A 16,919-nucleotide genomic window follows, 5' to 3' on the forward strand; every position below is an offset into this window, starting at 1 on the left:
AGCCCAAAGAGGCAACGTGGGTCCCCCTTCCCATGGGCTCACCACCTATGGGAGGGGCTAAGGAGGTTGGGTGCAGTGTGAGTTGGGTGGTGGCCGAAGGCGGGGACCTTGGCAGACCGATCCTCGGCTACAGAAGCTGGCTCTTGGGACGTGGAATGTCACCTCTCTTAAGGGGAAGGAGCCTGAACTAGTGCGCGAGGTCGAGAGGTTCCGGCTAGATATAGTCGGACTCACCTCGACGCACAGCTTGGACTCTGGAACCAATCTTCTTGAGAGGGGCTGGACTCTCTACCACTCTGGAGTTGCTCCCGGTGAGAGGCGCCAAGCGGGTGTGGGTATACTTATTGCCTCCCGACTTGGAGCCTGTTCATTGGGGTTTACCCCGGTGGACGAGAGGGTAGCCTCCCTCCGCCTTTGGGTGGGGGGACGGGTCCTAACTGTTGTTTGTGCGTATGTACGAACAGCAGTTCGGAGTAACCACCCTTTTTGGAGTACCTGGAGGGGGTGCTAGAGGGCATACCTTCTGGGGACTCCCTCGTACTGCTGGGAGACTTCAATGCTCACGTGGGCAATGACAGTGAGACCTGGAAGGGCGTGATTGGGAGGAATGGCCCCCCCGATCTAAACCCGAGTGGTGTTTTGTTATTGGACTTCTGTGCTCGTCACGGATTTGTCCTGTGGGACTCTGGAGGCAGCTGATAGGTACCGGCAGGCCAAGCGGAATGCGGCTTTGGTGGTTGCTGAGGCAAAAACTCGGGCGTGGGAGGAGTTTGGGGAGGCCATGGAGAACGACTTTCGGATGGTTTCGAGGAGATTCTGATCCACCGTCCGGCGTCTCAGGAGGGGGAAGCAGTGCAGTGTCAACACTGTATATGGTGGGGATGGTGCACTGCTGACCTCGACTCGGGACGTTGTGGGTCGGTGGGGGGGAGTACTTCGAAGACCTCCTCAATCCCACTAACATGCCTTCCAATGAGGAAGCAGAGCCTGGGGACTCGGAGGTGGGCTCCCCCATCTCTGGGACTGAGGTCACCGAGGTGGTCAAAAAACTCCTTGGTGGCAGGGCCCCGGGGGTGGAAGAGATACGCCCGGAGTTCCTCAAGGCTCTGGATGTTGTAGGGCTGTCTTGGTTAACACGTCTCTGCAACATCGCATGGACATCAGGGACAGTGCCTCTGGATTGGCAGACCAGGGTGGTGGTCCCCCTCTTTAAGAAGGGGGACCGGAGGGTGTGTTCCAACTACAGAGGGATCATACTCCTCAGCCTCCCTGGAAAAGTCTATTCAGGGGTTCTGGAGAGGAGGGTCCATCGGATAGTCGAGCTTCGGATTCAGGAGGAACAGTGTGGTTTTCGTCCTGGTCACAGAACAGTGGACCAGCTCTACACCCTTAGCAGGGTCCTGGAGGGTGCATGGGAGTTTGCCCAACCAATCTACATGTGTTTTGTGGACTTGGAAAAGGCATTCAACCGTGTCCCTCGGGGAATCCTGTGCGGGGAGCCCTTACTCCTGATAAGGGCTGTTCGGTCCCTGTACGATCGGTGCCAGAGCTTGGTCTGCATTGCTGGCAGTAAGTCGAACCCGTTTACAGTGAGAGTTGGACTCCGCCAGTGCTTCCCTTTGTCACCAATTCTGTTCATAACTATTATGGACAGAATTTCTAGGCGCAGCCAGGGCGTTGAGGGGGTCCGGTTTGGTGGACTCAGGATTGGGTCACTGCTTTTTGCAGATGATGTTGTCCTGTTTGCTTCATCAGGCCATGATCTTCAGCTCTCTCTGGATCGGTTCGCAGCTGAGTGTGAAGTGGCTGGGATGGGAATCAGCACCTCCAAATCCGAGACCATGGTCCTCAGCCGGAAAAGGGTGGAGTGCCCTCTCAGGGTTGGTAGCGAGATCCTGCCCCAAGTGGAGGAGTTCAAGTATCTCGGGATCTTGTTCACGAGTGAGGGAAGAATGGAGCGTGAGATCGACAGACAGATCGGTGTGGCATCCACAGTAATGTGGGCTCTGCATCGGTCTGTCGTGGTGAAAAAGGAGCTGAGCCGCAAGGCGAAGTTCTCAATTTACCAGTCGATCTATGTTCCTACCCTCACCTATGGTCATGAGCTATGGGTAGTGACCGAAAGAACGAGATCGCGAATACAAGTGGCTGAAATGAGTTTCCTCCGTAGGGTGTCTGGGCTTTCCCTTAAAGATAGGGTGAGAAGCTCAGTCATCTGGGAGGGGCTCAGAATAGAGCCACTGCTCCTCCGCATCGAGAGGAGTCAGATGAGGTGGCTCGGGCATCTGATCAGGATGCCTCCTGGACGCCTCCCTGGTGAGGTGTTCCGGGCATGTCCAACCGGGAGGAGGCCCAGGGGAAGACCCAGGACACGCTGGAGGGACTATGTCTCTCGGCTGGCCTGGGAACACCTTGGGATTCCCACGGAAGAGCTAGAAGTGGCGGCTGGGGAGAGGGAAATCTGGGCATCTCTGCTCAAGCTGCTGCCCCCACGACCCGACCTCGGATAAGCGGAAGAGAATGGATGGATGGATGGAGTAACAAGAAGAAAAGTCAGAAAGAACCGGAAAAGAAACTTAAAGCTGCTTCAAGGTCTGGACAGACATCCGGCCCTAGTGCAAGGTATGGCCTCTCGGAGACTGACCTGGAACAGGCAGACGAATGCGCAGATTTCCTAGGACCCCGCTCCATTGTATCGTCTCCAGTCGAGAGTGAAAATGGGAGCGAAGGTGCAAGTGATACAGGTCACGATGGATCGCCAATTTCTGAGGATCATCTGAGACTAGAAAAGGCCCTGCAGGATGTGCTCTCATCTACTCAGCGCGAGCCCGCAGCACCTGCTGTAACAGGAGCTGCATTTCCACTCGCGGAGCACGAAATCTGAAGCGAACTGTCCGAACTGAAAGAGATGATTGCTACACTGGCTGCCGCCATGGCTACGGCCATAAATGGGCTTAAGAAGGATAACAAGAATGAGCTTAAGAAATCTAACATTGAGCTTAAGAACGAGCTTAAGAAGGATATCATCGAGATTAAAAAGAATAACAAAGACCGGGAAACGCGTCTATTTAAACGTTTTGACGTGAACTTTAAAGGCATGTTGGAGAAATTAGAGGAACACATCAAAGAAAATAGATCCAAACTGAAAATGCTTGCCGACCAGATTAATGACGTTACATATCAGCTGGATGACGTTAAGCAGGCATTCATGGCTCGAGTTGAAACAGCGGAACAATTGCCGTCTAACGCCGATGAAAAAGCTACAGCTGCGAATTCCGAATGCAAAAAACTTGGAGACAGACTTGCGGCCCTGGAAGATGGGTACAGAAGAAATAATGTAAGAATTGAGGGTATACCTGAGAAACAAGAAAGCTCAAGCCCAGTGCAGTAGAATTACTGTCTAAAATAATTGGAGATGATTTTAAACTCGACATTGAGATAGCAGCTGCTTATTGCACATACAGATCAAGCACCTTTAAACCTAGGTCTTTATTGTCCGCTTCGAGCGACTACGATGTAAGCTTGATGTGATGGCACTTCTCAGACACAAGCAAGAGATAATATTTGAAAATAATCTTATTCGTATTTTCCCCGACTTCTCACCATTAACAACTGCAAAACGCGCAGCCTACTTTAACATTAAAAAGTTGCTACAGAAAGCCGATATCAAATACAGCCTCTTGTATCCCGCCAAACTGAAAGTGGAAGTTCAAGATCAATATAATAATTTTTCAAGCAAGGAAGAAGCTGAAAAGGAACTAAAGAAGCTGTTTCCGACATTCTTTTGAAAGTTAATAATGAGCCGTATTCTGTCAAGGCATGGGAAGGACCTATCATCTGATCTCGGATCCACTTTTAAAGAGACTGATATTATAATTATACATCCTTTTCTTTACTTGGACATTTTACGTTTATGTCTTAATTATAGTTATAGACGTGAGTGTGGAAGTGTGGAAGTAATTAAAGTAGGATTTTTTTTTAAAGTAGACTGTTTAACATCATACTCTTGGTTTATTGCTATTTCTACTATTACATTACTATTACATTATACTATTACATTAGGAATTACCATGTTTATCCTAGACTACTTTTTAAAATCATTCCCAGGGTTCATTCTTTTTTTATCTTAATATCTTAAAATTGCTGAAGATTATTTTAAGCTTAAAGACTGTTAATGATTATATTTTCAGCAGATAGTATTAAGAATTCAGCTGCAGTAGATATCTCTTTGTTTTAATTCTCTAACGCCACTGCGGGGTGGGGTTTGTTTTGTTTTGTTTTGGACGTGCTCTGTCTCTTTTTATGTCAGAGGACCGGGACATCGCGAAGTGGGATCAAGCCTCATGTGGGGAGGCAAAATGGGGGGGTGGGGGGATAAAGGGGGGAGAGAAGAAGAGCAGGCTATATCTAATCTATTCTTCTAATCCTTTTAACTATAAATATCAATGCAACAATAGGCAACAATAGGCTAAAATGCAATAACTAATGGGGAACTTTGAAATTAAGATTAAAACTGCCTCACTACCAGTTAAGACTATAAAATGACATTAAAAACTCAGAATCAATGTCTCCATGATGGGACAGTTAACTTTGTGAGCTGGAATGTTAAAGGCCTGAATCACGAATTAAAGAGAAAGAAAGTATGCTCTCACCTAACAGGCTTAAATGCTAAAACAGTATTTTTACAGGAGACCCACTTACTAAACAAGGCTCAGTTCAGACTACAAAAAGACTGGACTGGCCAAATGTTCCATTCTAGCTTTATAAAGAAAACTAGAGGGGTGGGAATTCTCATACACAGAACAGTTCCATTTGTAGCATCAGAACATATTCGTTCTACTCACCAGTGCATTATAGCTACTCAAGAATTGATTATTTTTTTATAGATAATAATTTCCTGCCTACGATTAAATCATGCAAATACAACACAATTGTTATCTCCAACCATGCTCCTCTAGTCTTGGAGCTAAAATCATTAAGCCCCTCACATTCACCTCGCAGATGGCGTCTTAACCCTCTTCTATTGGCAGACGAGAACTGCACAGAATTTATATCCAAACAAATCAGCTTCTTCCTAGAGACAAACACGCCCACAGAGGTTTTTGCAGGAACACTCTGGGAAACTCAGGCCTTCTTAAGAGGACAGATTATTTCATATTTTTCCCACAGAGATAAATTAGAAACCAAGAAAGTGTCAGAGCTAAGAAGCAAAATTACTAGAATAGATGAACAAGCCAGGCTTCCAAGTGAAGCTCTTCACAGGAAAAGGCAGGCCCTGCATACAGAACTTAACATCTTAACAACTAAAGAAACTGAACAACTTATTTACAAGTCAAGACATCATTACTATGAATACGGAGAAAAAGCTAATAAGCTTTTAGCTCAACAAATTCACAAACAAGAAGTTCGCAATGCAATACCAGTAATCATCAACACGAATGGAGAAGAAATTATTGACCATAAAAATATAATGCACGCATTTAGAGATTATTATAAATCCTTATATTCTACTGAGCTCAAAGAAGACAACACACAATCTAATGCATTTCTGGATACATTACAGACACCACAAATAGATGCTTTAAGTGCTGAGGAACTGGATAAACCTCTGACGCTAACAGAATTACTAGATGCTATAAAGTCACTTCAAAGCGGGAAATCAGCAGGCCCTGATGGTTACCCCATAGAGTTTTATAAGAAATTCTCCACTGAGCTAGCTCCCCCTTTTATTGGCAACATTTACAGAAGCTAGAGACAACCAAATACTACCTCAAACATTTCGTCAAGCATTACTCACCGTCTTTCCCAAACAAAATAAGGACTTGTTACAATGTGCATCATACAGACCAATTTCACTCCTGAAAAATGATGTTAAGATACTCTCAAAAATTCTAGCTAGAAGGATGGAGAAAGTGCTGCCCTCTGTAATATCACAGGATCAAACTGGATTTATTAAAGGCCGACACCTATCTTCCAATCTCCAACGCTTGTTTAATGTTATATATTCACCAGCAAAATCAAACACCCCAGAGATATTACACAAATATATGAACATACACAGGCTTGGTCCGCAATAGAAGTAAAATCCTGTAGTACTTCTTTATACTCCCTGCTCTGCTCTCCAATAAATGCAAGTTATCGCAAATATACTAATAACCCAATTGTGCTTTACTCACTCAGAATATGGAACCAACTTAGAAAGCATTTTAAGATGGAAAATCTTTTATCCGTGGCACCTCTGCAAGAGAACCACCTCTTTCAACCCTCGCAAACATATCCAGTTTTTAATACCTGGAAGAGTTTTGGGATTAAAATGCTCAGAGATCTTTATATAGACAACATATTTGCATCTTTTGAACAATTACGTTCAAAATTCAACCTCCCAGCTACACATTTCTTTCACTATCTTCAAATTACAAATTTTGTTAAACAGAAACTGCCCGATTTTCCCCACCTCGTACCCTCTACAATGCTGGAAAAAATACTGCTCAATTTAGAGGAATTAAACACCATTTCCGCATTATATAAAATCCTATTAGAGTCCCTACCTTTCAAAGATCCAAGAGGACATTGGGAAGAAGATCTCTTAATCAATATATCAGAAAAGGAGTGGAAGGTAGCAAAGCAGAGAATTCACTCGAGTTCTATATGCACAAAGCATAGAATTATTCAACTAAAAATTATATATCGAGCTCATCTGTCTTGCTTAAAACTGGCCAAAATGTTTCCAGGGCAAGATCCAACCTGCGAACGCTGCAACCAAGCTCCTGCCTCACTGGGTCACATGTTCTGTGCCTGCACCAAACTACCATCATTTTGGACCAAAATTTTTAAGTGCCTCTCAGACAGCCTTGGTATCACAATTCCTCCTAACCCATTAACAGCTGTGTTCGGTGTTCTTCCAGACGGACTTGGAAGTGGAGAAGGACAAGCAAACGGTGATTGCATTCACTACACTTTTGGCACGCAGACTTATTCTGTTAAATTGGAAGAATTCTAACTCTCCTCTGATAAGTCAGTGGGAAACCGATGTTTTATATTATTTGAAATTGGAAAAAATCAAATTTTCAATTAGAGGATCTGTACAAAATTTTTTCAAAACCTGGCAGGATCTAATCAATATTATTTTAGAATAAGAGAAATAACTATTACCGCATTTAATTCCCTTCTCCATTTCTTATTTACCTATATATATTTCTCCCTTTCTTTTGTTTAGTGTTGCCTTATTAAAAAGCCCTAAGCAATTCTCCTTTGGCTAAGCTCTCCTTCTCAGGGGTGGGATTTGATTTGTCTTCAATTTTGTTTGGTTATAAATTGATCTATTTGTATGGAATGATTACAATAAAAATTAATAAATAAATAATAATAAAAAAAAAGTTAAACATTTACAGTGTGATGAAAGAGTTTTGGCACCCTTGAGTAAAATACGTATCCTGTTGATTTTTGAAGTGTCATGTCATGTCATTTTCTAACCCACTTAATCCAGACCAGGGTCATGGAGCCTATCCCAGGTAGCACAGGCTGCAATGCAGGAACAAACCCCGGACATGGTGCCAGTCCATCACAGGGTGAACACACACACATACACACAAACACACACACCCCACAGGTCACTTTACCATTGCCAATTCAACTAACATGCATATCTTTGCAATGGACAGTGGGAGTAAACCAAAGCAACCGGAGGAAACCCAGGCAGACATGGGGAGAACATGCAAACAGGGAGGTCACAGGATGCAAACTCTTGTCTCCTTACTGTGTACTGTGCCAACGTGACACCCATTTCTCAAGTGAAAAGTATTAAATACAACCACTGCGACACTCTGAAGAGAGCGTGAAATTTTGTTTCATTCACTTAAACATACAAAAAATAAATAAAATAGTAATTGAGACTTGAGCAAAAGTTTGGGCACACTGCTCTGTTAGTACCTGGTAAATAATATGGCAGATATCACAGCTTGTAAACATTTGTTGTAGCCAGCTATAAGTCTTTCTATTCAAGAGATGGGAATTTGTGCCGATTCTTCCTTGCAGATGACCTCAAAGATATTTGCATGCATAATATGCTTCAGATCTACCCACAGATTTTCAACAATATTCAGGTTCTGAGGACTGTAAGGGCCATTTTAAAAGCTTCACCTTTTGTTCCTTGAGGTAGTTAATGGTGGACTTTGATGTATCCTTCGGATCATCATCCTGTTATAGAAGCTAGCTTCTTTTCAGCCCGAGTCTCTTGATGGACTCCATGACATTTACATTCAGAAATTTCTGATATTAAATGGAATCCATTAAATGAAATCCAGGCTGCGCCTGGCAGCCACACAACCCCAAAACTTTAAGGATCCACCTGCATTTTTAATATTTAGCAAGATGTTGTTTTCATGAAATTCTGTCCCTTTTTTCCTCCAAACATACTTGTGGCGATTGTGGCCAAAATGCTCAATCTTAACAACTTCTGTGCATAATGCTTGTCTCCAGAATGACTCTGGCTTATCTAGATGATCACTCATATATTTCAGACTTTGCCTTTGGTGACAAGGTGGCAGGTAAGGCTTCTTGCTTCGAGACACTATTAATGCAAGCACCAATGCACTATAGAAAAGTGCACCACCACTTCATTGTTGGCTAAATCTTCCTGGAGGTCTTTTGCAGTAACACGGGTGGTGGGTTGTTGCACCTCTCAGTCTAGAAAACATGCACTTTTTTCAGAAAAAGTGTCATCATGTCTACATGGTGTGACTGAAATGTACACAAATCCCCTTCACTGAAAGTCAGCAGTGTATGTGCATTTTAATAACGTCTGAATTGTCTGATTTGTAATTTTAAACTGTGGAGCAGAGGGGGACATCAAGGAAAACTGTGTCTTTGTCCCAAATATTATGCAGGGCAGTGTATTTGTTGCAGTAGTTTTTTTTTAATACTTTTCACTTCAACACTGAGCAAAATACGGTACTTTTCCCAGGGGTGCCCAAACATTTGCATAACACTGTATAAAGTGTATCAGGACATGAGCTTGTCTGCCACCAGATTTCATGATTGTCCTACTGAGAGCCCAGCACACAGAAGCTCCACAATGGTTTAAGCAACAGTAAAGATAGTGATGTCATTGACATTTCTGTTTAATTTTTCATGAGCTTTCTGCAAGTGTTTACATGAAAGCATGAAATTTTAAAACCAAAGAATTCCTTTTTGATGTACAGATACTCTTTTGTTAGAAGGGTTCCTTCAGAAGTTATTAATTATTTAGCATTATTTTTCTACACCATCTTGTTTGAACTTGGATGCATATCCAGGGTAACATTCATGCCGGGTCATTATGTAGCAAAGTTATAATGGTCAGCTCTGTACACTTCTGGTAATTGAGGTTGGATGACTTCATGTGTGTAGTGCTTTGCTTTCGATATTTTGACCCAGTTTCAAGATGTCTTGCTTTTCCTTTTTGGCTTCACCATTTGGTTTCTGTATTAGATATAGATATACAATTAGATATAGAGTATAGATTAGATATAGATATTTTGATAAAAGATATGGCAGACTTTTTAGTTACAAACTTCACTCAGTTTCAGACTAATGTTTCATCTCCTAATCCTTAATTGAAAATAAATGTCTTCCTCTGAAGGCACCTACAACAGTTAGATGAAGTTAGTAGGAATTCCTGCTAGCGTTTCATTTTGTTAGCTTTTTTACTGTATTTGTGTTCTTGTGCGAAGACATTTCTTCTTCTTCCTCTTCTCCTATTAGGGGTCACCACAGAGGATCATCTGTTTCCATATCTTCCCGTCAACTGCATTTTGCTGTCACACCCATCACTTGCATGTCCTCTCTCACCACATCCATAAACCTTCCCTTAGGCCTTCCTCTTTTCCTCTTATCTGGCAGCTCCATCCCTAGCATCCTTCTCCCAATATATCTGACATCTCTCCCCTGCACATGTCCAAACCAATGCAATCTCACCTCTCTGGCTTTGTCTCCAAACCATCCAACTCAAAGACTTTCCATATTTGTTGCCATATTTGTTGCAATAGCATATTTACACTCACTGAGCAAACTATTAGGGACACTATGCTAATACTGAGTAGGCCTCCTTTTGCTCTCCAAGCAGCCTCCGTTCTTTGTGGCATACAATCCACACGATGCTGGAAACATTCCTTTGAGAATTTGGTCCATGTTGACACGATTGCATCACACAATTTCTGCAGATTTGTCAGTTGCTAATTCAGATCTGGTGACTGACAAGGCCCGTGAAGAACACTGAACGTATTGTCATATTCATGAAACCATATACCATTACAACACCACCACCAGCCTGGACTGTTGACACAAGGTAGGTTAGCTGCATGGATTCATGCTATTGGCACCTAATGCTGACCCCACCATCCATGGGACTCATCAGAAATCAAGATTCATTAGAACGGACTGCGATTTTTCCAGTGTTCAGCTGTACAATGTTGGTGAGTATGTGCTCACTGCATCCTCAGCTTTCTATTCATGGCTGACAGGAGAGGAACCCAATGTGGTCTTACACTGTAGCAGCCCATCCACCTCAAGGTTGTGCTCAACATGTTGTGCATTCTGAGATGTTTTTCTGCTCACTACACTTGTATTGAGTGGTTATCTGAGTTGCTGTATCCCTTCTGTCAGCCTGAATCAGTCTGGCCATTCTTCTCTGAATCCTGCCATCATCAAGATGTTTCTGCCCACTGGATGTTTTTTGTACCATTCTGAGTAAACTATAGAGACTTTTGGGTGTGAAAATCCCAGGAGATCAGCAGTTACTGAAATATTCAAACCAGCCTTGTCTGGCTGCAACATTCATGCCACTTTGAAGTCACTGAGATCACATTTTTCTCTCATTCTGGTGTTTGATATGATGTGAACATTAATGGAAGCTTCCTGACCTCTATCTGCGTGATTTTATGTATTGCACTGCTGCCACATGATTAGCCATTCTTAATCATTTTCTCAGCAAATGTATATTGTGTTGCTGTGTTTTCATACTGGCTCCCGCAAGCTTGCATTTGAGGGAATCAGGAATAGTATCTCATTGTAAGTGCTCCAGACAAATGCACAATCCAGAAATTACTAAAAATGTGGTGCAACTCTGGTTCTGCAAACAATGTACTGAAATCAAGAAACCCTTCTGTCTACAGAAGTTGTTACTGATGTTGCAGATCATATGGAAAAATTCATCATAAGTTGACATAAGCCATAAAACTTTACATCATTGTAAGTGCAGACCACTTTTAGCACAGCCTTTAAGGTGGCCACTATTACTCTTTGTGAGAAATTGCTTAACAATATTAGAACATGTTCCATGTTTTCTCCATTTGTGGATAATGGCTCTCACCGTGGTTTGCTAGAGTCCCAAAGCTTTAGAAATGGCTTTGTAATCTTTTCCAGACTGATAGATGTCAGTTACTTTGTTTCTAATCTTTTCCTGAATTTCATTAGATCACAGCATGATGTCTTTCTTTTTGGGATCTTTTGGCCTACTTTACTTTGTCTGACGGGTTCTATTTAAGTGATCAGGCAGTAATCAGGTGTGGCTAGTGAAATTGAACTCAGCTTTCCAAAAAATGTGATTAACCACAGTTACTTCATGATTTAACAAGGGGGGCAATTACTTTTTCACATAGGGAAATGTAGGTTTGGATAGCTTTTTTTCCTTAATAAATAAAATCATCACTTAAAAACCGCATTTTGTGTTTACTTGGGTTATCTTTGTCTAATATTTAAATTTGTTTGATGATCTGAAACATTTAAGTGTGACAAACATGCAAAAAAATAAGAAATCAGGAATGGGGGCAAATACTTTTTCACAGCACTGTATAATACTGATGCAAGTATTCAGATCCTTTACACAGTACTTAGTTGAAAGCCGTTTGGTAGCAATTCCAACATTGGAGACATCTTGGGTATAATGTGACGAGCTTTGCACACCTGGATTTGGGGATTTTCTGCCATTCTTCCCTGCAGCTCTTCTCAAGCGCTGTCAGGTTTGCTGGATACCATAAGTGGACAGCTATTTTAAGGTCTCTCCACAGTTTGGCTAGGCTCTGGCTGGACCAAGCAGGACTAAGCCCCTCCTGTGCTGTCTTTGTGCTCAGGGACATTGTCCTGTTGTAAGGTAAGCCATTGGACCAGTTAGAGGTCCACAGCACACTGCAGTAAACTTTCATTCAGGTTATCTCTGTACTTTGCCCTGTTCAGCTTTTCCTCAACTCTGTCTTGTCTCCCAGTCCCTGCTGCTGAAAAACAGCCCTCCACACATTATTCTGCCACCACCAAACTTCACCACTGGAATGATATTTACTGTCTATAAGACTCTCCTTTTGAAAATTTCTCAATCTCCACACAGATTCACTGAAGCTGAGCCATAGTGACCACTGTGTTCTTGTTCGCCTCTATTATCGTGGTTCTTCTTCCAAAACAAAATAGGTGAAATAAGCCAGGTGACCAGCTCTAGGAAGAGTCACAGCTGTTCCATACATCTTCCTTTTAAGAATTATGAAGTCAACTGTGCTGTTAGGGAACCTTCATGCTGCAGAATTTTTTGTAGCCATCCCCAGATCTGTGCCTCGACACAAACTTGTCTCTATGCTCTTTAGGTAGTTCATTCGACCTCATAGCTTGGTTTTAGCTCTGATGCGCACTGTCAAGGTCTGTGAGACCTTCAGTAGACAGGTGTGTGAATTTATAATCATGTCCAATCAACTGGACAGACCACAAGTAGACTCCAAACAAGGTGTAGAAACATCTCAGTGACGATTAACAGAATGGGGTGCACCTGAGCCATTTCAAGTGTCATTGCAAAGGGGCTAAATACTTGTGTCATTGGGATATTACATTTTTTATTTTTAATAAATGAACAAAAATGTCAAAAATCCTGTTTTTGCTTTGTCATTCTGGAGTATTGTGTGATTATGGGGAAAAATCAATTGAAATCATTTTAGCAGAAGGCTGAAACATAGCAAAATGTAAAAAAAAAAAAAAAAAATGAAGGATTTCAATATTTTCTAAATCCACTGTATGTTGTTAATTCTTTATGTTATTCATATCTGTGACTTAATAAATGTTCCAAAAAATCAAAATATAATAGGGTTCATTGTACTTTACAAAACAGAGTCCACAGCCTGCAATAAACCTGCAAAATGTGCAACTTAAGACAATAGAATGTGCCAATAATTATATGTTGTTAGACAGAAGCACATTTAGGTTGAAATCAGCTTTAAGAAATCAACAAAATACAATGATGCCTTCGACATACTGTACCTTTTTAATTGTTTTCGTTTGAACTAAGGCAAGTTCTCTGTTTTCATCAGCTACATAAAGGGAGAGTTTCACGTAGGGGTCACTGTGAATAAAAGGGGAAAAAAAAATCAATTGAAAGAATTCATGCAGTAAAAGAACAGGAAAAAGTACAAAGAGGGAAGACAGCTGATAGACCAAACCAACCACTGCAAAAACAGACGGAGGTCAGGGTCACAAAAGCCAAACTCAGCTGTTCATCCATGGCCTTATCCAGTTTATTCCATTTCAGGGTAGTGGAGGCTGAGGCCTACCCCAGAAAGCATGGAGCACAAATTAGAAAGGCACCGCTTCATTGCAGAGTATACCTGGATTAGGCCAGATCAGAGAAGCAAAACAACAAAAATGTCAAATGAGATATTTCAAATCAACTTTCTACTTCTGATCTTTTCTTTGTAGGTGGTGATTAACAATTAATTACAGTCACTTAACTACTAGTAGCTGGATCTAATCACTTTCTTATTTTAAATGACAGCAGTAATGGGTTCAACACATTTTCACACATGGCTCATATTTTGTTGAAAATAAATGTCAACATACTATCTCTTATGTTTTGTTAGTCTCGGAAGGTTACATGCACTTTGATTTACAATTTGGTGAGGATTAGATGATTGTTTGTTAAGTCCTGCTATGGACATCACATGACCTTATTAAGGACAAGAATTCTACCCTACAATGTTAATCAACAACACTCCACCATATTCTTAGGTCATGTATACTTTATGGAACCGGTTTAAACCAGTTCAGTGGCACAAACACCACAGGATTCCACAGTGGCATCAGGAGTAATGCAGCAATAAACTCCAGCCCATCTCAAGGCACACCCACACATGGCTAAATTTGAGTCATTGATTAACTCAACACACACATCTTCAGGATGTGCCAAGAATACCCCACAAACAAAAGAAGAACATTCCAGCAAAGCAATGACCAGGCCCAGGGTTCAAATCTACAACTCTAGTGGTATGAGACAGCAAGGCTAACTACTGTGCCACCATGCTATAAAGTCCAAATTTCAAAAAGTCACAACTATTCATGAACATTTAATGGTCAAATTAATTAAGAAAAATGGTCTGCTTGGACACCTCCTGGGACTGAATTCTGAGCCAGTAATCTCCTGGGTGGAGCATCCCTGTGTCCATGTGGATTGCCTAAGCCTTTGTTCACACTACTGTTTTTGAGCTAAACACCTTCACAACTGTAGAGGTGACAGTGGACTTAGACTGTCTTAGACTTAGACAGTGGAAGAGCCCCTTAATATTACCTTCTCTCTCCATACTTAACAGTAAGGTGTCAGTTGTGGAAACCTTCAAAATTAGGGGCTCTACAATGACCCAAGACTTGACATGGAAGACCCATAGACTTCATAATGAAAAAGGCACAGCAGCAGATGTGCTCTCTGCGACTGCCGAGGAAGTTCAATCTACTGCAAGGATTGTTAATTTAGTTCAACACAGCAACCACTGAGCTCATCCATTACAGTGCAGTTTGGATCAGCAATCAAACAAGACAAGAACAGGGTACAATGAATAAAAAGATCATTGGCACCAGTCTTCCCACCTTACAGGGCCTAATCTATTCCAGAGTCATGAAGCGGGCTGGCAAAATCATCACCGACCTCTCACATCCAGGCCACAACCTTTCTGAACTTCTCCCATCTACAAGGTGTTATAAAAAAAACATGCTAAAACCAACAGATACAAGAACTGTTTCATCTCACAGGCCATCAAGTTCACAAATGGTTAATTTAGCTGCCCTTGCTCAGTATGGCCCCTCCAATGTCTCACAATATTCTTACATATAGTTAGAGTGTATATATTTCAGCATTCATGTACACATTTACATTGTATGTCGTATATTTATCTCAGGTCTGTACTCATCAATTGTGTGTATGTCTGTTATGTAACTACACTTACACAAAATATAAAAACCAGAGTGATTTAAAAATGAAGTTCTGAACTAAAACAATCTCCGTCCACACTACCGTTTTCATGTCATTTACTAAATTATTGCCATCCACACTAGCCCTGCCGAAAACGCATAAACGTTTGACTACACCAGGTATGAGTGCATCGGTGAAAACAAATTCTTGAAGGGAACATCGCCAGCCAGAGGACTTACTGCAATCTGAACACTGCAGCGACAGGTATATTATTTGCCTTTTGCAATGCCACCTCATTCAGTCACCATAGTTCCAAAGCTGCTACCTCACTCAGTTACCGCAGCTTTCACCAGGGTACTTTTCTCTCACTCAGATGCTGCTGCATCCTGATCCAGTTATGCCCCTCTCCATTTTCATGTGCTTTCTTGGGGTAAACCAATAGACTTGAAATTTACCAAAGGCACTCTCCAGAACCTCTTCACAGTCCTCAGTCTCGCTCCTCTTTGAAAATGTATCTTGGCCAATGCTGCCCCTTTCCTTCACTCATCATTTACTACTCCTTCCATCGAGCGCTATCCACACAAAGCAAACACAACAGCCACCCCTCTAATGCTTATGTGCTCTCATTTATACTTGACTGACTCAGCTTGTTTCTGCAGATTAGTGTGGCTGACTGGCAAACAATTAATTAAACTGGCAAGCAATTAATTAAACCAGCACACATGGTTTACATGTGCACTGGTACAAGCAATAAAAACAAATTGTTTTATAATCAATACATCAAACAATTAAAACACCTCCCCGTCAGCTTTACGACAACCATGTTCAATAGAGACTTGACATGAAGTTTTCCATGTGATGAGCTAGTGTCCTGACCAATACTGGTTTCTGACTTAGGCCAGGTTTTGTTGGTATAGGCTCTAGCTCTGCTGCAACTGTGTAATATGAAAAATAATTATTCAAAAAAAGGACAAGAGACTGTTTTTGCTTGAAATGTTTTCTTTTTTAATTACTATGATTTGAAACCGAAAGCAAATGAGGTGAACTAAGACAAAAACAAGCTAGAATTAAACACAAGGTCTTTTCTCACAAACATGTTATGGTGTTCAGAACTCTGCATCATCACAAGTGGAGACCACTTTCAGCACAGCCTTAGAAATGGTCAGGAATATTCTTAAGAGAATGTTTAACAATAGTAGAACATTTCAACTGTTATGACAAGAACAGGCAGTTTAGCCCAACAATCTTCCCAATTCTATCCATATTACTAACCGAGAATGGTAAACCGGATATGGACTCAGGGACCTGCCCGTGGACGCAGGAGACATAGTGCGCAGGCGCCACACAAAGCCCCCCTCCCCAGAGTGAAACGGGAGAGACTACGAACCGTCTGACATGCCGCAAGCAGGATAAAGCGAGGTCAGAAATAAAAGACAGAGTAGGAAACAAAGTAAAACGTCATAAAGAGGTTAAAGAATGGGGCAAAACACACAGAGAGCAGGTTACAGATGATGACAACTAGAATGCAACAGCTTCAAAACAACCTAGGCACGAAACACATGCACAGCGAGATACAGAATATAAAAGCAGAAAAAACGACAGTTTAACGTCCACACCACACAGCGGAGGCAGACCCGGAAGGTGCAGGCGCCTACATCGCGCGTCGGAAGGCGCGGGAAAGTACGAAATGCAAAGGCGCCTACACAGCATGGTAAAACCCGACATAATA

At 42.0% G+C, this 16,919-nt stretch overlaps 1 protein-coding gene across 4 annotated transcripts in view; it reads right to left on the bottom strand.

Moving 5' to 3' along the window:
- nedd4l (NEDD4 like E3 ubiquitin protein ligase) overlaps positions 1–16,919 on the bottom strand; it is a 555,383-nt gene that overhangs the window by 295,412 nt on the left and 243,052 nt on the right. For all 4 annotated transcript variants that reach the window (XM_051928330.1, XM_028802511.2, XM_028802516.2 and 1 more), the window contains exon 3: positions 13,273–13,354. In XM_051928330.1, the coding sequence (XP_051784290.1) occupies positions 13,273–13,354 (82 nt within the window). The remainder of the gene's footprint in view (positions 1–13,272; positions 13,355–16,919) is intronic.

Source organism: Erpetoichthys calabaricus, chromosome 5 (assembly GCF_900747795.2).
Source record: "Erpetoichthys calabaricus chromosome 5, fErpCal1.3, whole genome shotgun sequence".
Classification (NCBI taxonomy): Eukaryota; Metazoa; Chordata; class Cladistia; order Polypteriformes; family Polypteridae; genus Erpetoichthys; species Erpetoichthys calabaricus.